The 26,253-nt window shown below is 42.5% G+C and overlaps 1 protein-coding gene across 1 annotated transcript in view; it reads right to left on the reverse strand.

The window, feature by feature from the left end:
- Positions 1 to 337: 337 nt before the first annotated feature.
- SIAH3 (siah E3 ubiquitin protein ligase family member 3) overlaps positions 338 to 26,253 on the reverse strand; it is a 121,489-nt gene continuing 95,573 nt past the window's right edge. The window contains exon 2 of the mRNA XM_066582040.1: positions 338 to 1,231. Within this exon, the coding sequence (XP_066438137.1) occupies positions 644 to 1,231 (588 nt within the window). The 3' untranslated portion in view covers positions 338 to 643. The remainder of the gene's footprint in view (positions 1,232 to 26,253) is intronic.

Below are 26,253 nucleotides of genomic sequence, written 5' to 3' on the forward strand. Positions count from 1 at the left end.
CTCTGTGTACTGAGTGTGCAAATTTTGTTACGCAAATATGTCCGTCTGAAGGGGCCCTTAATGAGCGGCTCTTCATTCCAGGTCATAGAAGGGGTCCCTAGCGCAGGAACCTCAATCTATTCCTTTGGCACAACTCCACTAATGCAATTAACATGGTAACACAAACCATGCAGCCCAAAAAGTTTTGTGATAAATTCAGCTCTGCCACATCAGGCTGTTTATGATATTAAGTAATATATCCTAACTGTAGCAACATAAAAGAACATCTAAAAATAATATTATTGTTACAGAAAGCAAGAATGCAATACTAACTGAAAAAACAAACAAACTTCTGAATCTATTATTCATCATCCACTGGGGGGGCCACTGATGATATTTGTATCTATAACTCCAGATAAACAAATATGGACATATAAATATACAACAGACATGGAAACAACAGATATCTTCACATGGTATCCTCCTGTCAATAGCTCTTGATGGGTCAAAAAGTTTTCACAGAAACTAAATCTAAATACATTAAAAAGAAATATTGCTTATACATTTTTGTCAGAACAACCTTTTCCTATATACAAGCGCTAAAAAGCCGAGGGAGAATAAAAAGCCCATTCGTTTGGATTTCCATACACAGATGTCCAGCAAATTACATTTCAGGTTGAGTAGCACAAAGTTTGCTTGCAGTTATTGCTATTCCAATGGCCAGACTTCCATTATCAGCAAAGAGCTGAGCCACTGAGGCATTAAGCACAAGGCAATCACTATCTGTAATTATAGAGTCAACACAGTCTAAGACAGAGCGGGGACTGGATTCCCACGTCAGTCTTCTCCGATTCCTGTTCAACTCTAGTTTGTAGTTGAAATTCTCAGCCTGCGCCGGCGTGCCAATCAGCATCATTGTAGCAAAAAATTGTGGGTATCCTTCATATTTTTCTTGTTTTCTGAGCACAAGCAAAAAGTGATGGCCCAGACATGAATGCGCAATTATCCAGTCCACCGGCGCTGGAAGGTGCATATCAGTAGCAAGAAAGACAATTTCTGTTCCATGTAGTATGTTTATTGTATGAGTTTGTGTTAAATGAGCAACAACCACCTCCAAGTGACCTTCCCATTTACAGGCATACAAAGGGCAGGAGCATGAAGTCAGCTGTGGGTCATGGACCGTTTCATGGCAATGATGATGCCTGATTTGTGGAGCAGAATCTTCAGGGACTGCACATCTGTTTGAAGCATTCTGAAAGAAAAAGAAATTACTGTAGAAAATAGGCAATAACACTCAACATTTATGGAATCCCTGAGCACAGAAGCAGTCAGACATTAAACAGGAAATGCATGATAATTAGTACATAGATTAAAATGGGAAAAGGCAGTAGCTGCGTGAACAAAAGCTCCTGGATTACACAGCGGGTGCAGTAAACTTGATGTTGTGTAATAAAGTCCCTGCTAATACTTGTCTAGCTGGAGGAGGCATTCGATTTTACTTGTAACTGTATTTATTTGGAAAACATATGAGACATGACATAGTAGTTAATTTAATTGCACACAGAAGTATTACACTGAAACAATGTGCAATGCTCGTGTAAGACTGCCTTTAACTTGTATTCGGGACATCAGATTCTCTTGGATGTCTTTTCTTTTTATAAAGGAAGGGAATGAATCCTAGCTCGAAGAGAAGGGAAAACTATCAATGAGTAAATTTTGGGAAGATTTATTTTTTCCTTTCTAATTATATCCATTCCCATTCTGCTAAAAAAAAAAGTAGAATGATGCAGCCTTGAAAAACATAAGCCATCATGCATGTGGCAAAGCCCCTAGAAGCAGTGTATCTATAGGAGGACACATCGCCTACCTCCTGTCTGTACACCACCCAGCCCGCTCACTCCGATCCGCTAACACACTCAGACTAAACACCCCTCCAATACGAACCTCACACGCTCACCTCCAGGACTTCACCAGAGCAGCACCCATCCTCTGGACCGCTCTACCCCAAGCCATCCAGACAATTCCCAATGCACGAAAGTTCAGACGCACCTTAAAAACGTACCTCTTCAGGGGGGCATACAAAATCCCCTGACCTAGTCCATTGCCCCTCCCTATGGCTCCCCATGCCTTCCACCCTGCCTATCACATATGACCTCTTACCCTGCACCTCCTTACCGCCCCACCCTGTTTGCTTTCTAATAACTGATTTCCACATGAAATCCGCTACTGCCTGTGTTCCCCGATGCCTCGCTCCCCCTCCCTTGTACCTCCTGTACCACCCCCCCCCCATTTGTTTCAAACTCATTGTACCTCACATTGTAATTGTTGTATTGTTTGCATTTATCCCATGCTTGAAAGAGCTGCAGAATACGTTGGCGGTATAAAAAAAAAGATTCTAATTATTATTAAAAAATAGTACAAATGTAGCAAATGTTAACTTGACATTTAACATGCTATGATAACTTAACTCAGCTTTATAGTACATTCCAGTTATCAAGATGTGCCAGACCTGTTAACGGTTAGCTACAAGATGGTCCTATGGAACACCATGGCACTATAAGACAGAGCGGTACAACACAATTCGATAGTACACCAGTGTGCATAAGTCCAAACTACAAATCAAATTCCTCCCAAAATTGCAGGTCACCGAAACTTTTGCATCCCACAATACTATTGTACTATTGCACTATCCTTTTTAGGTCCATGTACATTGCTATTGTCTCATGAATGTAGCACAATTGCACAACTCTGAAGAGGTTCTACTAAAAAAAATATCATGGCCATTACATTTAGAGCCCATTTACATGGGACGAATGTCGGCCAAATGATACGTGACACTCGTCTCCGCATGTACTCACTCCTGAGCAGCCGCACAGGAGCGTGTATCGCTGGCTCGTTCACAGAGCGGCCAGCAAGGGGCCGGGACAGCTGGAGGAGATTTCTTTCCCCCGCCTGTCTCCATTCACTTAACACAGAGGCCGTTCAGTACTGAACGGCTGATGTTTACACTGAACGATCATCGTTCAAGGTTTTAAGCTGCATACCTGCTCGCTCCATGTTTTTGTTTATTCCAGGCCCTTTCGCATTATGCCAAAGATTTTTTTTCTCGTTCTGGAACAGATTTTAGAATTTTGCTTTGCAGTTCCACAGTGTATTTTATTCCATCTATTTTCAGTTTATGTAAGCTGATTGTACCGCAGCTGTTTTATAGCTGAAATGGTGTATTTTGACATGCAGGTTAGAATTCCACACTTCTCCAGTGCAATTAGCTTGGATCTCCTTACAATTATGAACTTAATTATATATGTAATTATTGTAATTTCAGAGTTTAAATTCAATCTTCACTCAGTAATAGCTTGATCTGAGAATCTTACCATGTTCAGAACAGGCCTTGCAGGAGACATGGGTATGGCACACAGCCGCTGCTGCCATGCTCAATAACACTCACAGCACTGGGTAAGCTGCACAGGCTTGACAAATCTCCCATCACAAAAGCGCAAGGGAAGTGTCTGAGCAAAGGCTTGTAGTTCCAACTTCTGTCCAAGATTGAGTTTAAAATTTTTGGACTTGAGATTTATTTTAACAGCTCTTGTTATTGTTTGCATCGACATTTTGGCTTCCAGTTCAGGATATACCGTATGTACTGTAGAAGCATTCACTGGAGACACTTGGAGGCAGGCAACACATGATTCTCAGGATTCCAGATAAGGGTGGTAGGAATCTGTGCTGTTTTCTAACTATGAAGATGTCAAGGTTGGCAAATAAGGGAGGAAGGCATGACCCAAGGGTTAACACACCCTATTTCTGCATATTGCGTCATAGAAAATAGGGCTCTGCTCAATAAGCAAAATAGGACCCCTCCATTCCCATTTTTAGACAGTTGTTCCTTTGAATTTATACTATATCTAATTAATGGCAAATAATACAGCCATGTAGTGCTCAAATAACACCACCATAAACTGCCTAAATAATGCTTCTATATAATTGTCACAGTAATCTACCCTGGATACGCCAGCCCGGGTTGCCCTGAATCTTACCCGCAACCCCTGTCCCTGCCTACTTGCCTCTACTCCTGGCTAACCCCAGGCGGGCAACTGGGCTGCGGTCCCTACGCTATCTAGGTACCGAAAAGAAGCGCTGGCATACCTAGATGAAATGAGTAGACTACTGACAGGACAGGCAGATGAAAAAAAAACAATACTGATAATATCAAGGCAGATGGAACAACATAGCAGATGGTAACAATATAGCAGACAAGCTGACAGAGGCAGGAGACCTACAGATGCAGACTAGCTAGCAACATAAGGGAAACCAATAACTGGCAGTGATTGCAGTCACTGCCAGAATTTTAAACGGAGGTGGAAAGAGGGAGACAGCCAACTCCCCATAGCACATCAAAAGGGAGCTCGTGCACGGCAGCTGCACTCCCAGGTGCACGCGTACACGGCGCTGCCAGGACTACTGGGCATGCGCACCGCACCACGAGCCACCAGCACCAAGCCGGCCTGGCACTCGCCCCTCCAGCAGCCGGACCACAAGTTAGGGGAAAGCGCCCCGACCGCGGGACACAGCACACCTGGGTCTCGGGAGGAGCTGCAACCACCACATGGTAACAATAATATTCTAATATTATTATCATATAGTGCCCACTTTGTATTCTCATGTATTGCTCAAATAAAACTGCTATTCAGTATACTGATAACTCCATAAGAGACCCAAGTAGACCTCCTTTACAAAGTCCACCTAATACTGCTTATACAGCCCACATTATACTATTATATAGCACCAAAATAATACTGCCATATACTAGCAATATAATACAACCATACAGTGTCCAAATGATATGCACTATGCAAATGTTACTCTTCAGGAGAGGCAACATAATTTTGCCACAAGATTTCCACATAATTGTGCCTTCACACATAGCGGATTTTCTGCAGTGGAAAATGTACACCAAAATCCGCATCAAATTCTGCATTGAAATCCTCATCAACATCTGCACTATTGATGTGAACGTTAATGTGGATCCGCAGCAGACTGCACCCCTTCAATTGAAACAGTGAAATCTGTTGTGGATCTGTATCAAAAACCACATCAAAAAGTGCACATTTTGGGGGGTGGGGCTTAGCAGCCGAAGGGAGAGGATGCAGGGCTCTATCACTCCTGTTGTCTGGGGTTAAAAAAGGGCTTTAAGCACCTCTATCGGCCCTAAGAGGCAGCAGAGCAGATCACCCTTACCCTCCTCGACTTGGGTCGACTGCATCTTCTGCCGACCAGTGGCACTAACTTGTGGCCTGCTCTGGCCTGCTGGAGCCTGTAAACCTCCTGCCTGCAACCTCAGCCCCCCCTTGCCAGCCGACGTACCCCAGGTACTCCAACATACTGACCTGCGTCTGGCTCCTGCTCCTCTCTGCTGGAATAAAGGGGTTTCCCCTGCATCACCGGAGGCCCCAGTTACTTTTGTTGGCTCCTGCCCGCGGCACCGCGGACTTCCGGCACCGATGAGAAGGCTTCGCCACACTGCTTACTGCCGCTGAGCTCGTCCCTGCAGGCACAGGAGGCTGTGAGTGAGATATCGCTCTCCTCCCACCCCCAGACTGTTAACTGATAAGGGGCTCTGTAGCCCAGGATTTGCTGCTGTGGGGCTGCTGGCCCAGGATGAGGAAGCCCCCTGCACACTGGGAAGCCACCATCTTGTGAAGGCTCTACCCTGCAGCTGCAGAGAGCAGTGACGGTAGGAGGGCAGAAAGGCTGTAAAGCAAAGTGAAATGAAGAAGCGGTGAACTGAAGAGTCAGGGGAAAAGTACGAATAAGAGTGGAGTGGGAGACAGCCGCAGGCACCAGTGACCTGGGGATCCCCACAGCCTGATAGCTCCCCACCCCACCCCCCACTGTGTGACAGCAGCAGACATCTTGTCATCCTGCAGGGAGAGAGGAGAACATCTGCAGAGTGCCAGAGCAGCATTACACACACCCATTAACACCCCAGAGGCCCCTCCACCAACATATCTCCACATCCTCCCTGGCTTGCGCTCCATTCATCCCCTGCTACAGACTACCAGCTGGAGCAAACCAAAGACTTCCCCTGAGGTCCATTACATTTATCCTCTCTGATTAAGACTGCCTTTACCCTTTGAAGTACTATAAGGAAGCTTTAGCACCACCCAGTAGTGGGAAAGCAGTATTACAATCTACAATTACCTATAGAGGCACTAGACCTGAAGGACCTGCTATAATAAAACATAGTATGTGAACACAGTCTATTCTCCACCCTCCCAGCGTAACGTTATCCAGACAGGCAAGATGGGAATGCTTACAAAAATAGCAAATACTGAAAATGCCAGAGAATCTAAGACATCAAAAAGAACCCAGGATCCTGCGAAAAACTTCAGAAAATCCCCTCATGATATTCCTCATATAAACCAGCTAAAACAGATGCCGCCTGAAGAGGATAATAAAATCTACACCGCTTCCCCTCCAGGCTCAGAAAGTGAATCTGAAGACGACTCGCAGATAGTTTCTGACACAGAGTTAAAAATACATCAAAACCCTGCCCACCAAAGATTGCATTCTTTAAAAAATTCACACAAACAGTTAAAGAAGAGATATTAGATCTAAAAAAAGATGTACAAGAAGTACATACTAGAATCAACACCCTTGAGGAGTCATGCGCACAATAATCACTCATGCAGAGAAAGTTAAGGAGATCCTGTTCGACAAGCATAAAGAACTCTACCTCCAGAAATCCACATAGATCATCTGGAGAACCGCTCCAGACGGAACAACATACGTACACGGGGGTTTCCAGAAAGTGTACCTGACAAAGAGATCTCTAATAACCTCTCCCAGATTTTTAACAGCTTATTGGAGAGAGATGAAGGCATGGATCTTGGCCTGGAAAGGGCTCCTAGGGTTTTGAGATCCTGGTTTGTGAAATTGGATAGACCCCGCGACGTTCTCTGTTGCCTCCAAAGCTTTAAAACTAAAGAATAAATCTTACATAAAGCCAGGGTAGTCAAAGGAATAGAATACGACGACAAAGAAATCCAGATCTTCCGAGACCTCTCTAAATTTACATTAGATCTAAGAAGGCAACTTCAACCTCTCACAAGAACACTGAGAGAAAAACAAAATACCCTATAAATGGCTCTTTCCTTTTGGCCTGGCCATCCCAACTGAAAACAGAACTTGGATCATCAAAACACCGGAGGACCTCCCCCTGGTCTTAAACAAATTAGACCTTTCCCATATCCAGATCCCAGATTGGACATCAGCGGAGGAATCCCTTGACCTGCCTCCTCTTCCCAAAGCAGATTCCTGGAACCAAGTCACCCCGAATAAGCCAAGTAAGATGAGAAGAACGGAATCTAATCACACCAGATCACCCAGAAAAAGACCCCTGCCAGATGATCCTTAACCAGACGGGACATCACTCATAGCATTTCGCTCTCCCCTGCGGAGATAAGTAGTGATTTCATGTTTCTCACAAATGCAGTTTGCCTGTTTTCTATTTTTCTCTCTCTTTGTGTTTTCTAATTGTATTTTTGGTTACGCTGGAAGAAATGATGTGAACAAATTTGATTTGGTCCATTCAGTTGATCCTACCAAAATTTGACAATATAGGAGCGTAAACGTTCCTACCTTGTTTGTGGGCCCCCTCCCCACAAACTTTGATTACTTGCTTTTGAAACTGAGCAGCAGTTGACATTGTCCATAATCTCCTGCGCAGCTGCAAAACGTTACCAATTGTTTCTCTCAATTTCATTCTTACCGTATATACCGGCGTATAAGGCGACGGGGCGTATAAGACGACCCCCCAACTGTCACCTTATACGCCGGTATACAGTGGAGAAAAAAAAAAAATTTTTATTACTCACCTCCCCCGGCGTCCTGTCGCGCTCCGGCAGGATGTCGCTCGCTCCGGCAGGATGTCGCTCGCTCCTCGTCCCCGGCGCAGCATAGCTTTCTGAATGCGGGGCTTGAAATCCCCGCTTCCAGAAAGCTAATACACACGCCGGCAGCCATGACATCATTGAATGGCTGTGATTGGCTAAAGCACACGTGGCTTCAGCCAATCACACTATTCAATGACATCATTGAATGGGTGTGATTGCTAACACGTGCGCCTTCAGCCAATCACAGCCATTCAATGATGTCATTGAATAGTGTGATTGGCTGAAGCCACGTGTGCTTTAGCCAATCACAGCCATTCAATGATGTCATGGCTGCCGGCGTGTGTATTAGCTTTCTGGAAGCGGGGATTTCAAGCCCCGCATTCAGAAAGCTATGCTGCGCCGGGGACGAGGAGCGAGCGACATCCTGCCGGAGCGAGCGACATCCTGCCGGAGCGCGACAGAACGCCGTGGGAGGTGAGTAATAATTTTTTTTTTTTTACACTTTTTTTTTTTTTGTATTACCGGCGCATAAGACGACCCCCGACTGCAGAGCAGATTTTTCGGGGTTCAAAAGTCGTCTTATACGCCGGTATATACGGTATGTTGATGATGAAGTTTTTCCCTATTCTCAGCACTGCTGATCCTAAAATACAACTAAACCCAACCTTTATAATAATGAATGTCTAAGCTACACATCATATCCTTTAGGGCTCAGTCACACGGGCGCATCGGCGCCCGTTTTACTGCAGGAGGAAGACAGCCGTACCTCAAGACGGACGTCTCTCTGCAGTGCCAGGTGAAAGAACATGTGACCGGCTTCATTGCCGGTCATGTGTTCTTTCTTCAGCGCTGCAGAGAGACGTCCGTCTTGAGGTACGGCCGTCTTCTTCCTGCAGTAAGGGCTCAGTCACACAGGCGCATCGGCTACCGTACACAGGTGTCGATGCGCCCGTGTGACTGAGCCCTTAATGTGAAAGACATTAATGTCCCACAAAAAAGATCCCAGATCTTACACTATGTAGAAACTAACAAAACGGATATCGCTTTTTTTTTTTTTTTACAAGAAACGCACTTTAAGAAGAGCTACACCCCTTTATCCAAAAACAAAACATTCACTAAATGGTATAACGCTTCTTCTCTGCTTAAAAGACACAGAGGTGTGGCGATTATCCTAAATAAAAATCTCCCATTCCAATTCTTAGATGTTCAACAAGATCCAGAGGGACGTTATATATATTCCTCAAAGGCACAATCCTAGATAAAACTTATACACTAGCAAATGTCTATGCCCCAAATAATAATTAAGTAAACTTCTTTCTCAAAACTTTTGACCAGCTAGAAAAATTTAAAGAAGGACATTTAATCCTTGGGAGCGATTTCAATGTACCCCTTCAGCTCTCGTTAGACGCATCTAATGGCACATCCTGAATATCTTACTTAAACTTAAAGAAAATTAAAAAAAATTTTCTCTGAGCTAAATTTGGTTGACCTCTAGAGCACACAGAATCCCTCCACAAAAGACTTTTCTTTCTATTCACCAGTGCATAAAAAATACTCCAGAATAGACGACATATATATACCGCACCATTTACTCAGCTCTGCGATCAAATCATCCTATGACTCAATTCTTCTTTCGGACCATGCTCCATTCTCCCTGGAAATAGCCCTTACAACAACAAAAAAAGATGCCCAACTAACTGGATATTAAATGATAGCCTTCTTCAAAACACAGAGGACGTTGATACTATCAAACGAAATATCCAGACATATTTCAAAGATAACGCAAGTTACCTCACAAAATCTGCAATACTATAGGAAACTCATAAGGCGGTAATACAAGGCCTCTTAACACAAATAGATTCTAGAAGGAAAAAAGAAAGAGAGAAAGAAGAGACATAGCCAAACAAGTTTGTGCCTACTACTCTGACTTTTATAATATTGACAAACAAGATAAACCAGACCCACAGAAGCTTAAACAAATCCAAAAAATCCTTAAATCCATCTCCCTACCACAAATCTCAACACCCCAGAAAATAGCGCTGAACAACCCAACCTCCCCAAGAGAAATCGAGGACACCATTAGCGCCCTCCCTAAAGGCAAAAGCCCAGTCCCAGATGGCTTCAGCTCCATCTATTATAAAACATTAAACCCTTTCCAATCCACTGTCTGATGTCTTCCTACATTCTTGTACAGCTCTAATGTCAGAGGACATCCAACAGGGTATTCTTACCGTCTGTTGCCAGCCACTCCGCTGTCGCAGCTTTAGCCAGCAGATGGTACTGTTGTATAACAGCAAAAAGAGAAAGCCTTTATGGAAACCCTGAATGCAAAATTGTATTGGAAAGGGTTAAAGATAACTCGAATCCCGGCCCTACACAAATATTTCAACCACATTAATGCCACAAATGATTTCCCTAAAGAAGCTCTTACTACTCACATCTCCTTTATTCCCAAGGAAGGGAAAGACAATACCCTTTGCAGCAGTTACAGGCCAATCTCGGTAATCAACAACGACATCAAACTGTATGCAAAAATCTTCACTAACAGAGTTAAGCTGCTTCTCCCAAACCTCATCAACATGGAACTAGTGGGATTCACCCCCCACAGGGGAGCAAAAGACAACACTACTACACTTCTTAATGTGATACACCATGCCAGATACCCCATACCCCCTAAGCACTTCTCACCACTGATGAAGAAAAGGCGTTTGATAGGGTTAATTGGCAATTTCTCAAAATGACCCTAGAAAAATTTAGTTTCCCCGACAATTTCATCGAAAAGATCATGACCCTTTATAAAAAAACCCTCAGCCAAAATGAAAGTTAACGAAAACCTTTTCCCCTCCTTTAATTTTAAGAATGGTACAAGGCAGGGCTGTCCACTTTCTCCTCTTCTATTTGTTCTATCGATGGAAGTCCTCTTGGAAAGAATTAGGCAAAACCAACACATCACAGGTTTAAAATGTGGGCGAGTAGAACACAAGACAGCATTCTTTGTAGATGATATCCTGCTATTCACATTCAACGCATACTCCTCTCTCAAACCACTGTTGAGAGAATTTGAGCTTTTTGGTCAAATCTCAAATTTTAAGCTTAACTTTTAAAAATCAGAGCTTCTCAATATAAATATAGATAAGATTATGTGGGCCCATTTATCCAAAATATCCTCGTTTAAAAATACCTGCTTCCACGTCACATATTTAGGAACCAAAATCCCCTCAGACTTGTCTGACCTACACAATCTGACCTGTATTCTGCTACTATACAAATTGAAAAAGATTTAACTACATGGATAGCTCTCCAGACCAGGGGCGTAAGTAAAGGTTCAGGGGCCCTGATGCAAAAGGTGAGCTGGGGCCCCCCTCTATCTGTATCTGTACCCATACCCATACCTAAACCATGCTACACACAGACATAACTTGAAGCTTCTGGGCCCCAATGCAAAACCTATAACAGGGCCCCCAACTATAATGTTTTATTCATAGCACTGGGCTCCCTATATGGAGAAGAGAGGCCTTATGGGCCCCCTAAGGCTCCTGGGCCCGGGTGCAACTGCATCCCCTGCACCCTCTATAGTTACGCCCCTGCTCCAGACCTCATGGCTAGAAAGGAAGAGCCTAATTAAAATGATAGTTTTACCAAAAGTCCTCTACCTGCTACAAGTTCTTCCTCGAGAAATACCCCAATCCTTTTTTACTAAGCTGAAATGTCTAATTACTAAATTTATCTGGCAGGATAAAGGGCACAGAGTAAGCTACATAACTCTAATTAAGCACAGTAATCTGGGGGGCATTGGCTTACCTGATTTTGAATCCTACTGCAATGCTGTTCATGTAGCCCGAATAATCAAACTTACACACTTCTCCAACAACAAACTTTGGACCGAACTAGAACACCAACTCCTAGGGACCAAGTTCCACTCATTAACCTGGTTAACCCCACACAATAAACCCTTGCTGAAAGAAATCTCTACCCCTCTCACCACAACCTTCTTTAAAATCTGGCACAAATTAAACAAAAAACGCAGATTTATACCATATATAAGCGAATATTCTCCTTTCTTGAATTTAATGCCAAACAAACTTAAAAAACGCCTCAAAAGCTACCTTTTGCAACATGCTAAATATCTCACGACACCATCCTTGAAGCTTTTCCACAATAACCTGTTTATCTTAATACAAGATTTTCCAAAGGCGTTATTATGACAGCAACTCAATGAAAGGGACTATGATGCAATCAACAACTCAGTATCAGTTTTCCAGTCAGACATCCTTAAAGGGGTTGTCCCGCGCCGAAACGGGTTTTTTTTTTTTTCAACCCCCCCCCCCCGTTCGGCGCGAGACAACCCCGATGCAGGGAGGTAAAGAAAGCTCACCGGAGCGCTTACCTGAATCCCCGCGCTCCGGTGACTTCTCTACTCACCGCTGAAGATGGCCTCTTCCTCCGTGGACCGCAGCTCTTCTGTGCGGTCCATTGCCGATTCCAGCCTCCTGATTGGCTGGAATCGGCACGTGACGGGGCGGAGCTACACGGAGCTACACGGAGCCCCATAGAAGACTGCAGAAGACCCGGACTGCGCAAGCGCGGCTAATTTGGCCATCGGAGGGCGAAAATTAGTCGGCACCATGGAGACGAGGACGCCAGCAACGGAACAGGTAAGTAAAAAACTTTTTATAACTTCTGCATGGCTCATAATTAATGCACAATGTACATTACAAAGTGCATTATTATGGCCATGCAGAAGTGTACAGACCCACTTGCTGCCTCGGGACAACCCCTTTAATACCAATCATGACTTGCCTGTTCATAAGCTTTTTGGAAAAGGTTACCCCTTCAGAGGGATTCTCTCTAAATTGTACCATACACTCATGTATAACACAGATCACTCTTCATATATCAATCGATGGGAAAGCAATCTTGGCATAGCACTTTCACAAGATAAAGTTAAGACTATCTTAAAAAACTTGCGCTCAGTCCCAACATCAATGAGATACCAAGGGCTAAATAGTAAAATAATCTCCAGAGGGTACAACAGCCCAGATCTCCACAAAATCGATCCAAAACACCCCCCTCTATGATGGAGATGTCTCAAAGCGGAAGGTACACTCTCACATATACTGTACTCATGCTCATCTCTACAGCCTTTCCTGCTCGAAGTGCAAAGAATACTACATCTTATTTTGAAAGAGAAAGTAATACTCTCACCAAACTTTTTCCTGCTGAACATAATCCCCCCGACTTTAACGGGAAAGATGAATTCATTACTCCCATTCTTAATTGACGCAGCCAAAATACTAATCCCTAGACACTGAAAGGAAACGGAGCCTCCCAAAGCCCGGAAATGGCTAAACGAGACCGGCATATTTGGCAGCCTGGAAAAAACAAGACTTCTGTGAGAAGGAAAGGTGGAGAAATATCTTGAAATATGGTCTAAGTGGATTTCCTTTAAGAACAAATAATCTCCACCCCACAACTAATTTCATTAGCCAAGGTATGTACTTCTTTAATACGACTCACTTTTATTCAGCTCTGTGAAGGGATCAACAAGCAGAGCTTCTATCCCCCCACCCCCACCCCCTCTCAGTTCCTGTCCTGCACTAGAGATGAGCGAGCATACTCGTCCGAGCTTGATGCTCGTTCGAGTATTAGGGTGCTCGAGATGCTCGTTACTCGAGACGAGCACCACGCGGTACTCGTCTCGATTAAACGAGCACTGACCATTGAATTCAATGGAGCCGGCAATACAGCCGGCTCTATTGAAAGCAATGGGCTGCCGTCATCTAGAAATGTGTAAAAATAAAAAATAAATATATACTCACCTGGTCCCGGCAGAACCATGTTAGCCCATTGAATTCAATGGAGCCGGCAATACAGCCGACTCCATTGAAAGCAATGGGCTGCCGGCGATCGCGGGATGAATTGTCGGGAAGGGGTTAAATATATAAGCCCTTCCCTGCAATTCATCCAGAAATGTGTAAAAATAAAAAATATATATATACTTACCGGGTCCTGGCAGACGGAGTTCAGCACGGCAGGCTGCAGTTCTCCTGAACTGCTCTGAACAGCTGTGAGTAGTATTCAGCAGCCGGGGATTTAAAATCCTCGCCTGCTGAATGAGATGCCTCTGATTGGTCACAGCCTGACCAATCAGAGGCATCCCTGACTCACACCCATTCATGAATTCATGAATGGGTGAGTGAGGGCTGCCTCTGATTGGCTCAGTGGCAGCTCTCAGCTGTCCCTGTGCTAAGCCAATCAGAGGCAGCCCTCACTCACCCATTCATGAATTCATGAATGGGTGTGAGTGAGGGATGCTTCTGATTGGTCAGGCTGTGACCAATCAGAGGCATCTCATTCAGCAGGCGGGGATTTTAAATCCCCGGCTGCTGAATACTACTCACAGCTGTTCAGAGCAGTTCAGGAGAACTGCAGCCTGCCGCGCTGAACTCCGTCTGCCGGGACCAGGTAAGTATATATATATTTTTTATTTTTACACATTTCTGGATGAATTGCAGGGAAGGGCTTATATATTTAACCCCTTCCCGACAATTCATCCCACGATCGCCGGCAGCCCATTGCTTTCAATAGAGTCGGCTGTATTGCCGGCTCCATTGAATTCAATGGGCTAACATCGTTCTGCCGGGACCAGGTAAGTATATATATATTTTTTATTTTTACACATTTCTGGATGAATTTTAGGAAAGGGCTTATATATTTAAGCCCTTCCCGACAATTCATCCCGCGTACTCCGGCAGCCCATTGCTTTCAATAGAGCCGGCTGTATTGCCGGCTCCATTGAATTCAATGGGCTAACATCGTTCTTCTCTGCCACAGCTGTTACAGCTGTGGCAGAGGAGAATGATCTTTACGCTGACAGTGGGGGGGGGGAGGGTCTCACTCTTGCCGCTATTGTGGCTTAATAGTGGGACCTGGGAACTTGAGATACAGCCCAAAATGTAGCTCCTCGCCTGCCCTATTCGTTTCTATGTCGTTTCCATCACTTTCTTGTGTTTTGCAGATTTTCACAAATGAAAACCTTAGCGAGCATCGGCGATATACAAAAATGCTCGAGTCACCCATTGACTTCAATGGGGTTCGTTACTCGAAACGAACTCTCGAGCATCACTGAAAGTTCGACTCGAGTAACAAGCACCCAAGCAATTTGGTGCTCGCTCATCTCTATCCTGCACCTTACCCTTGTTAACTCAGTCTCACTTTTTGTAATCCTACTCATTGATGTTGCAATTTTGCAATTTTGCAATCATGATTGTTGTGAGAATTTTGGTGTGCTGTTACACCCATACACTCATTTCCCTCTTTTCCTTTTGTATCGCCTCAAACCTATAAATAAAGAATTTATATAAAAAGTGTAGATTTTGGTGCGGATCCCCACCAAAATCCACAGGGCAAATATGTGTCAAATTTTGGTGCAAAATTTGACAGATAACCAAAATCAGCTATATGTGAATGCACCCTAAGGCCTCATTCACATCAGCATTTTTACATGGCTAATTTAGCTGCGATAAAAAATCATGACCATCTAAAGCATTAGATTCCAATGCATTCATTCAGATGACTCATTTTTAGCCACGCCGAGAAAGATAGAACATGGGCGACTGAATACGGTGGCCAATTTTATACACACCCGAAAAAGATAGGTCTTGTCCTATCTTTTGGCCAATATACGTTGACGGCTCACATAGACTTTTATGGGAGCTGCCAAAAAAGGGAAGAGGAAGACGTTTAGCAGCGTCTGAGCCATTAGAAATAATTCCGGAAATTTATGCCAGCTGAGGGTTTTCTGGGCTGCGTTGTACATACGCCGCAGCCGCTTGTGTGAATGGACAAGAAAACGCAAATTTTGGTCGCGACTTAATCGCGGCTATAATTCATTCATTTCGTCCACAATGCAGCTAACGTGTGAAGGCCTAACACAGCAATCCAATTCTGAAATTATCCCACAATACACTGCTAAACAATACAGGGTATTCAAGGGTTGTTTCTTGTCTAGGGTGATAAGCTTCCTGGTTACGTAGGGTAGTGGAGGAAAAATGAAATCATTTTTTCTCCAAGGTTGCTGTAGCAGTGAGGTACTCTCTAGGAAATTTGGGTCCTGGGTGATAACCCAGTTTGCTACCCCATAAAAGTAGCCCAGCTCTTAAGTAGCGTAAAGGATGGAGATAAAAATGAAACTGGATGCCCTTATTCCCTGGAGAGGTAGAGATATATAGTGTTAGCAATAGAGGAAGCCCCAACTTTTGCTGTAAGCCCTTTTTCTATATGTATCCCCGTTTCTAATTCATTGTCCCTTCTCCTACCCAGTACAATAAAAAGAATAAAGAAGCTGCTTCTACAATGCTACATTTCACAGTTTATTAAAAAGCGCAGATAAATACACACAGCCTAGAACAGCATCCAAGACATTCCCCAGATAAGAGAAACTTATAATTATTCTTTGCCTGCTTGGTGGGCATTGACGATATGATTAATTTAACATCCTTTGGTAAACAATGTAGTGCCTGCAAACCACCAGGGATATTTTCATCTCAGAAATTTTAATAATGTCACAAGATGAATGCCAGTACTCACATCTAATACACTTACTGTAATTACTTCCACTAACCAAACTCTTAATGCAACATTAGCAATTAGACTAATTAAAAATAATGAACTTTCCTTTGCATTCTACTAAACCCCTTAGTATGAGTCAAGGTACTTAAAGCCCTCCATGACTATAAATGTTTCTATTAGGAAGCTGATTTTGAAATACCCTCTAAAATGAATATGACAATTAGAATTGGAAATGTTAACTTTAATGCATTAGTTCTTTCAAAAAATGGAGATGATTCAACATTTACATTCCGTGAACCATTAAATCTGTTAATTGCTTTCGCATAATTCATTAACCTTTAACAGTGAAGCTAATCGCAAATAATGGCAAGGTAAGACTTGTTTATCATTAAAGCATATAATAGATGAATAGTGAGTGAATGACTAATATATGATATATATATAATATAACTAATGCTAGTGTTAGGTGGAAAGCCTGGTGGTGAACTATGTCATGTGCCATGTGCACTGCCATTATGACACCCCTCACTTTCTGCTATGCTCAATGCGTAAAGTACTATGGATATTTGATATGACTAGTTTAAATCCAACTGGCCCCTACGCTTGTGTTGTATTATATACTCATATAACATAAATGGATAAAGCAATCGTCTATGGTACGTGGATACATAAATCAAAAAATGCCTTGTAGTTGCATTAAAGCATACTGCAGCCAAAACATCAAAATTGTACCACTAAATTGTAGCTCTTATGGTTCTTAGGGCGGTTTCACATCTGTGTTGGGGGTTCCGTTTTTCTGCTCTGTTTGGGGCACAGGAGAGGGGAATCTCTGTAGCCAAACAGCTCAGTCTTAGGACGGAATCAAACAGTGCCTATAATGGGGTCTGTTAGGTTTCTGCTCAGCTGCCCAACTTTTAGCTAGAAGAAAAAGTGTTGCATGCAGTTCTTTTTCTCCCGGTATTTTGTGTTGGATCTGCGGCGGAACGTCTAACCGGAGGTTCCAACACAGATGTGAAACCACCATTAGAGGGTTCTTCTCATTCACGGTCAACCAATTTCCTGGGAACCCAACTCTCTATTCCTCTAACTGTGTACAGATATGTTTGACTGTATCTATACCTGTAAAATGTAAAACTTGGTGGTATCAGTGACCAAATTGTTTTCTTGTCCATCAGGGAAGTGTCGCATCAGGCAGACACCGGTAATTCGCCCTGATGTATACAAGTTTAGCAGACATTTTTTCTAAATTTAAAAGCAGTCGACGGAAGAGACTTCTGTTTTTTGCTAGAAATAAATACAAACAACCTACCGTAGGAAAAATTTTCAAAAAGCGTAGCTATAAGATTAAAAAAAATAAAATAATGTAATTTCTTGTCGCCACATATGTCTTGAAATACATGTTTAAAGCTTTCGGAAAAAAATTACTTAGAGCTCTAAATGACTACATTATGGATACTAGAAAATACCATAAATATCTATGGCCCTAATAAATACTCTATGACCTTTAAGCCACTCTTACACACACGTTTTTTACAGCGTTTAGTGCGGCATTTGAAACGCCATGCTAAACGCTTTGAAACACCTCCATTAATTTCAATGAAGCTTCTCTAAAAGTGCTAGAAACGCTGCAATTTTCGAACGCTGTCTGCTCTACTTCAGTGCGCTTTCTGTGATTGTTCTCAGTAAGAGAAGCAAAGTAATGTTGTAGATATGACACCTTTCAATGGCTAACAAAACGAAATGATGTTATAGCGAGCTTTTGAACCTACGCAGGGTTTTTCCTCAGGCATAAAAGGAATAGATCCGAAGAGGCATATATATATATATATATATATGCACATATGTGTAAAAAGGCACAGACATGGTGTGATTAATTTGCACTTAAAACAATACCAGAAGAGAATGAGTAAGTACTTAATTAGTCAACTAATTAGGGATGTGAAAGTTTTATGGTCTCTAAAGTGGAGTTGAGGGGTTAGCACTTTTTAACGCACCTCATCACCCATTGTAATGATGGAGTGCATTAAAAAACGCTGTTGAATGCATTTCAAAATGCCATTCGAAAACGCTTTAAAATGCGGCATTTAAAATGTTGTGTTTTAACAGATGCCTGTGTGAGTGCAGCCATATAAAAAGCAAAATTATGGGGAATATATCAAAATTTGAGAATCACTATGAATATATGGGTTATTTGCCCAAACAAAATGTTAGCGCTTGTATGGATGTATTTGATGAGAAATCATTCTATAATTTAATTTGCTAATGTGATAACTTGCAAAAGTGCAAGTCCCTTTATTTACCTAAAATTACATTCTTGTGCGTAACAATTCCTGTAAAGTACTGGTCACTAGCGATCTCACTGCCTTCTAATTGCTCTCAATTGCCTGCTACCAAAAATGCCAGGCTCTCATAATAGATGGAGAAGAGGAAGTAGAGAAGGGCGATGACTCAAGCTGTCTATAGCAGTCTATGCAGAGGAGATGTGGAATCGAGCTCCTGGTGGGAGACGCAGGCAAAAAAATCAAACAGACATGCCTGCTGCTAATAGTAAGTGATTTACAGGAATCACATCTATAATGCTTAATACTGATGTATAAAAAAGACAACCACAAACTGGAGCAAGCTCAGAGAAGAGTTACCAGGATGGTGAGCGGTCTGCAAATCATGTCCTATGAGGAATGGTTAAAGGATCTGGAAATGATTAGCTTGCAAAAAAAAAAAGGCTGGCAGGAGACTTAATTGCTGTCTACAAATATCTAAGGGCTGTCACAATGCAGAAAAGACACAGATTAGATATTAGAAAAAGCTTTCTGACAGTGAGGGTGATCAATGAGTGGAACAGGTTACCACGGGAGGTGGTGAGTTCTCCTTCAATGGAAGTCTTCAAACAAAGGCTGGACAAATATCTCTCTGGGGTGATTTAGTGAATCCTACATTGAACAAAGCTTTGGACCTGATGACCATGGAGGTGTCTTCCAACTTTATGACTGTATGATTCTATTGCTATATGAGGATGTTATGCCTGTGTATACTACAGAGAGTTAGAGAAAAATGTATCCTGCTGTTCTCTGTGCACAGTGTATAATAGCAGGTTCATTCCACCACCTGAAAGAGAAATGAAACTAGACCTACAGCCTGCAGAGGGGTAAACTGGTGATATAATCTGGATACAAGTCATGTAATAGCTCCATATAGAGTTATTCTTCATATATACACATGGTAACTTATTTTTGAAAAGTGATTGAAAGTGCGAGTGTGCTTTAAAAAGGAATCTGTCACATCCTATAAGCACCATAAACTAAGTTATGGTGGTTATAGGACACAGAACGAGGAGTGTGGTGATCTGCTTTTCATATTTACTCGACTCCCCATTCCCATGCTGTCACTAGTGGAAGTCAACTTTAGGTCAGTCAGTCTGGCTCTTTTTTTCGGCCAGTGCATGTCCGATCCAATAGAGAACAGTGTGTATGTGTGCGCAATGACTGAAGAAAAGAGTCAAACTGACTGACCGAGTGCTGACTTCCACCGGTGACAACACGGGAATGGGGAGCCAGGTAAGTATAAAAAGCACATCCTCGGACTTCTTGTGCTTCTAGGACGCATCAGATTCCCTTTAAGGAAAAGCTAATAAAATAAAATACCTATATTAGATGTTATTATGATGGCATGTTTGCTCATTACTAATTAGTAACATGATAAAAATGTGTACTACAAATGATAGCATTAACACACCCCAGCCATCGTCTGACTCTATAGGAAGACTCTAAGGGCTCATGTCCACGGGGAAAATATGATTTAGGATCCGCAGCGGATTACCTGCACGCGGATCCGCACCCCATAGGGATGCATTGACCACCCGCGGGTAGATAAATACCCGCGGATCGTCAATAAAAGTGATTTTAAAAAAAATGGAGCATGAAAAAATCTGGACCATGCTCCATTTTCATGCGGGTCTCCCGCGGGGACGGCTCCCGCGGGCTTCTGTTGAAGCCTATGGAAGCCGTCCGGATCCGCGGGAGACCTAAAATAGGAATTTAAAGCATTTACTCACCCGCAGCGGGCCGCGAAGCTCTGCTCTTCCTCACGGCCGCATCTCCCTTGCTTCGGCTCGGCGGATGTGCCCGGCGCATGCGCGCGGCACGTCGACGACGTGCCGCCAGCGTCAGGAATTCATCCGCCGGCCGAAAATGAAGATCCGGCCGCGAGGAAGAGCAAAGCTTCGCCGCCCGCTACGGATAGGTAAATGCTTTTAAATTGCTATTTTCAGCGCTCATGTCCGCGGGGCAGGAGGGACCCGCTGCAGATTCTCCATGTAGAATCTGCAGCGGATCTGATTTTCCCCGTGGACATGAGGCCTAAATGGCTAGTTAACTCACTTCACTATATGCTCATTTGCTTCCATCATATGTAGCTAACTAGAACAGCATGAAATATCTAACTGCTATTTTTCCAGTACAGAAAATGATATTGTGGTCTAACGTAGGAAAATCAAAGCACAACTTTGAATACCAGAATCTCTTGTTCAGGTCCCCAAGGAAAAATGAGAATCATAACAGATGCATTTCATATCCAAATGGTATTGCTGCCCTTGAGGCATTACAATGATAGCTTGTGTTCTTGAAAACAAATTAATGGAAAAGTCTTTCCCACTCAGTCTCATGGCTGAGGATGATATGTAGGCTTACTTTCTTAAGTTTTGAATGCAACTGAATTTATAGAAAACCTTTTGTCTGGATGTTTTAGCTGCGTGATTTGTTTTTATGGTATTAACGTTCTCTTTCATATCAGAATACGTTGCTTATAAATAAAAATGAAGTGTTTCATCTGTACAGCAGAGAAGGTCAGTAACCTGCAAAATACGCCGAGGAAAAATGCATTTACACCATATATATTCTCCGGAGGGGTTTTCTACACTATTGTAATCGTGGCCTCTTTAATATTTTATCTGGCGCCATTTATCATGCTGCGCAAGAAAGCTGTATTTATTTGTGGACTCTTAAGGTAAAAGCATGCTCAAGAATGATAAATCACCAGTTCTAAACACACACGTACAGTATATATATTACATCAATTACCGTATTAAATTATAAATAGGTTTAAAAGGACATAATCTGTGCAAGTGTGTGTGTGTATATATATATATACACACACACACTTGCACAGATTATGTCCTTTTAAACCTATTTATAATTTAATACGGTAATTGATGTAATATTTAATAGGGCAGGTTAACAGATGTGTTCACTAAAGTTTTCTGGTTTCACAATAGTTTTCTGGTGAAAAAACTATGAAAAGCATATTTTGGTCAGAATACCATATTTACAAAGCCCCTGGGTCCCTCTTTCTGACCTATTTTAATTTACTGTAAAAAGTTGAATTTAATTATGTTAAAATGGCATACAAAAAATGGCGAACACACAAAAATAGTGCTTTCTTTCCCAAGAGTAAGTAGGTATGTAAATATGCAGTGTTTTGAGTAAAGCTCTCTTTCAAGCACATGGAGGAGCAAGGAAAAGGGACCAAAGTTCGCCTTTGGGGAATTAGGCTGGTACATCACTTTGACAGTGTGTAGTATTACTATATTTCCCACAAAGTCTTTATATCTTTTGTGTGTCCAGTGCCATGAAAAAGCATTTGCCTGATTTCTTGATTTCTTTCCCATTTTTATATATTTGTCACATTTAATTGTTTCAGCTCTTCATGCAACATTCAGTATAAGGCTATCCGCACAAGAAGCAGCCAAGTCACAATAAATGCCAAGAACTGAGCAGCAAAACCCACAGGTGGTTTACCTTCAACTTGTTGCAGTTTATCAGCAAATACAAGGGAAATACATGGCTTCTACCGAGTGTACAGGCACTCTATGAGAAAGACAACTTGGGTAAACATAAACTCAGCTATGAGCTTATTAAAGGGCGGGCATCATCCATCAACAATTGATCCTTTGTGAAATAGTAATTGCCTTATTAGCGTGCATTCACATGGGACGGAATGGCAAATGAACGTTAAGGCATGAAATATGAACACAATGTGACCATATGATAATTATGTGCGAAGAGAAAATGGACCACACAGAAAGCATATGTTTTAGCGAATTGGCCTGTTTTTACAATGCAGTTTTGGCGACGCAGCTTGTACTGGTGAAGCACATTGGAACCATGTGCTTTATCAGTTGCGTTTCAAAAAACCACATCCCAAAACAATGATAGTTTAAAAGATTCTGCTGTTTTGTCATGCGGTTCTCAGCAGCATGGCACACTATCTCCCCACCGCCACATTTCGCAGTCAAGTTATTTTCACAAATGGAACTTTGCTACATTTAAATAATGCTTTTATATAGGAAGCCTTCCTCTTTTTTAATTCACTGCTAAAACTTAGATTTTTGCATAAGAAGTATTGTTGATTGTTAAATGCAGTCCACAATGATAAACAAGCTTTGCGTTTACACTTATAATATCCACGGATATTCCAGGACTAATGTTAGAATAGCGCCACCTGCTGTTACTATTCTGTGTCCTCTTTAGTAATTCTTCCAAAGTGGTCACACATGCTCAGTCTTATAAAAGATAGTTTAGAACTTTAAAATGCGCCTCTCATGCTTTAAAAATGCTGTAATAGAGTATTATGGTGGACTTACCTGGTGCTCGAAGGGTTAATCCATTGATAAGTAGTTAACCCCTCGGCACCTGTTGTCCACGTTAGCCTCTAAGCGGTTTCTTTCCTCTCCATTAATCTTCTTTTGGGAGTGGTGTCCAAGGAAATACCTAGATCCGTGTTTGCAGACACGGTCGGATTAAACAATATGCCAAAAAGACAAAAAAAAATCTCGCGCCGTGGAAGAAACAATTTTCTTTTTAATGTAGCAATGCGTTTCGACAATCTCTGTCTTTGTCAAGCTTACAAAGCTTGTAAGTTTGACAAAGACAGAGATTGTCGAAACGCGTTGCTACATAAAAAAGAAAATTGTTTCTTCCACAGCGCGACATGCTCAGTCTTGCTTCTCTTTCTGCTTCTCTAGGTAGTGTATGTGGAGGGATCCCTGGTGTGGTGAAGCTCCAGTGTCCACATACTCATCGGCGCAGAAAGAATATGACTGAGCAGGTGTGACCATAGGAGTCTGTGGAGCCGCCAGCATGTTTTGGTTAAAAGATAGGGCAAGACCTATCTTTTTCGACCATGTGTAAAATGGGCTGCTGAATTCGGCTGCAGATGTGCTATTTTTTTCGGCCATCTGATTTTGCTTGGTTAAACATCGCCCATCTGAATGAATACATTGGAATCCAATCCTTCAGATGGTCGCAATTTCCGTCTGACATTTTTCACCACTAAATAGCTGCGTAAAAACGCTCATGTGAATGAGGCCTTATTCTGTGAAAAGCAGAACACATCTGAAACTAGTGTTTTAAATTATGGCACTGCATGTTCAAAAAGTAAAGTACTATGCACTGATACACCCGCAAATATTTTGAATGGAGTCTAATACACAAGTGATGTAAAAAAAATTGTGGTATGCTTCAACTTTTCGCGTTCCTCGGAACGCATCGCCTATTGATTTCAATGCGAGTTTAAATGCCTCGCATGCTGTGAAATCAATGGGAAACACTTCTGATTCTCTATTGCGCGTGAAACTTACACGAGAGGATTGGAATTTTCCCAATGCAAGGTGTTTTTGCCTGAAAATCGCCTCGCATCCGTGGGTAAATTGCACATAGGTGAATGCGATATCGCACTTGTCGTGTGTAGATAGTTTCACACTGAGATCCCCTTCACACAACCATATTTGTGGGCGTTTTTGTGTGTGCCGTATGCAGAGAATAGAACTCATTGATTTCATTGGGTTCATTCTCATCACTCTTTCTTGACCGTTTAGAAAAACGTGATTGTTCTCAGCAAGAGAAACCAAGTAATTTTGTAGATATGATAGCTTTTAATGGCTAATAAAAATACATGATCTTATAGCAAACTTTTGAACCTCTCAGGGTTCTACCTCGGCATAATGCAGTATTCTCTGTTCTTGTGAGCATTTGCACAAATACGCAGGTCCTATTTTTTCCGTGTGACCAAAATGTACCCTAAAAAAGACTTGAATGTGAAAGAACCCATTGACATTATTGGGTTCTGTTATGTGCGGAAAACACACACAAACACATCTATCTGACACCACCATGAGGGCCTCTTCACACGAGTGTATGCCTAAAAACGCTTGCGTAAGCTCAATGCGTTTTTGCCCTGAATTATGCGCTTTTGCGTGTAATACAGTAATTTTTGCGATTCTAGAGCCAGATCACATGGACGCGGGACACACCCCACCATGATTTTAAAAGCTAATATAGCCTAATGATTTCCAAATGCGTTCTTTCTCCTCCAGAATTGCACAGCGTCTTGCGCAACTGCACACATATTGTCTGCACACATCCCATAGACATCTATATGGACCTTTGGTGCACAAATGTGCACAAAAATATAGCATGCTGCGTTTTTTTCTTTTTTTGCAAGACCGAAAAATTGAAATCAGTGGGTTCTTTCCTCTGCATATGGCATGCGCAATTACGCTTGTGTGAAGGGGCCCAAACCATTAGAAATAGAGCGAATGATAACAGTATCTACGAGAGTTGCCTAGCAAAAAACACTGCTAACCAAGTGGAACAGAGCAGATTATATTTGCTGATCTATAACTCATAGAATCGCTTGAATTTAAGATCCGGCTGTAGAATTGGGTTTTGTTTGATCCAATTCTGTAAGGAGTTTTTTAGAAGCACTTGCTGTGATCATTACTGATAATGTAACCCATCAATGTCCAACACGGCACACAATTTTCCAGGTGTAGACAGATCAGTAATTACTGTTCTCCTGAACCCATTATCTTGTTTGCTTCTACAGCAGCTGTCTGGTGGGTTACACTCTACTAATATTCCCAACTCCTCTTCCATCTCAATTGCATGGAGCTGCAGCTCCCGTAATCTGCTCGTAGATTTGTTAGCAGGGTCTAAGTACATAAAATTACATTTTTGTTCATATCTGACCCAAATACCTTGAAAAGCAGCAATTCCAGCAGCAGTTTATACTTTTTTTTTATATGAGGGCCTTTTTTTATATTTGCGCACATAAAACTTCAATGGGTTGACTCTTATTTCTCATTTTTGTTTTTTTAAGTGTGTTTGCGTACCAAAGGTGCCCATAGAAGTCTACGCTCAATACACTGCCATTTAGTAAAAAAAACACATCTGGGCCTCATTAGGCTAAATAGGCTTTTAAATAACTCCAGGGGAAAAAACTGGGGCTGTCATGTGACCATGTGAACTATACCTGCCAGCGCAAAAAGTACAGTAATAAGCGCCAATATGCATGCAGAAACACAGCGTTGTTCACAACGCAAATGTGTTGCTCGTGTGAAGGGGCTCTTAAAGGGGTTGTCCCGCGCCGGAACGGGTTTTTTTTTTTTTCAAACCCCCCCCCCCCCCGTTCGGCGCGAGACAACCCCGATGCAGGGACGTAAAAAAAAAAAACGCTCAGCGCTTACCTTAATCCCTGCGCTCCGGTGACTTCTATACTTACCGGTGAAGATGGCCGCCGGGATCCTCTTCCTCCGTGGACCGCAGCTCTTCTGTGCGGTCCATTGCCGATTCCAGCCTCCTGATTGGCTGGAATCGGCACGTGACGGGGCGGAGCTACACGGAGCTACACGGAGCCCCATTGAAGAAAGCAGAAGACCCGGACTGCGCAAGCGCGGCTAATTTGGCCATCGGAGGCCGAAAATTAGTCGGCACCATGGAGACGAGGACGCCAGCAACGGAGCAGGTAAGTATAA

The sequence above is a fragment of the Eleutherodactylus coqui genome, chromosome 1, assembly GCF_035609145.1.
Source record: "Eleutherodactylus coqui strain aEleCoq1 chromosome 1, aEleCoq1.hap1, whole genome shotgun sequence".
NCBI classification, from domain to species: domain Eukaryota; kingdom Metazoa; phylum Chordata; class Amphibia; order Anura; family Eleutherodactylidae; genus Eleutherodactylus; species Eleutherodactylus coqui.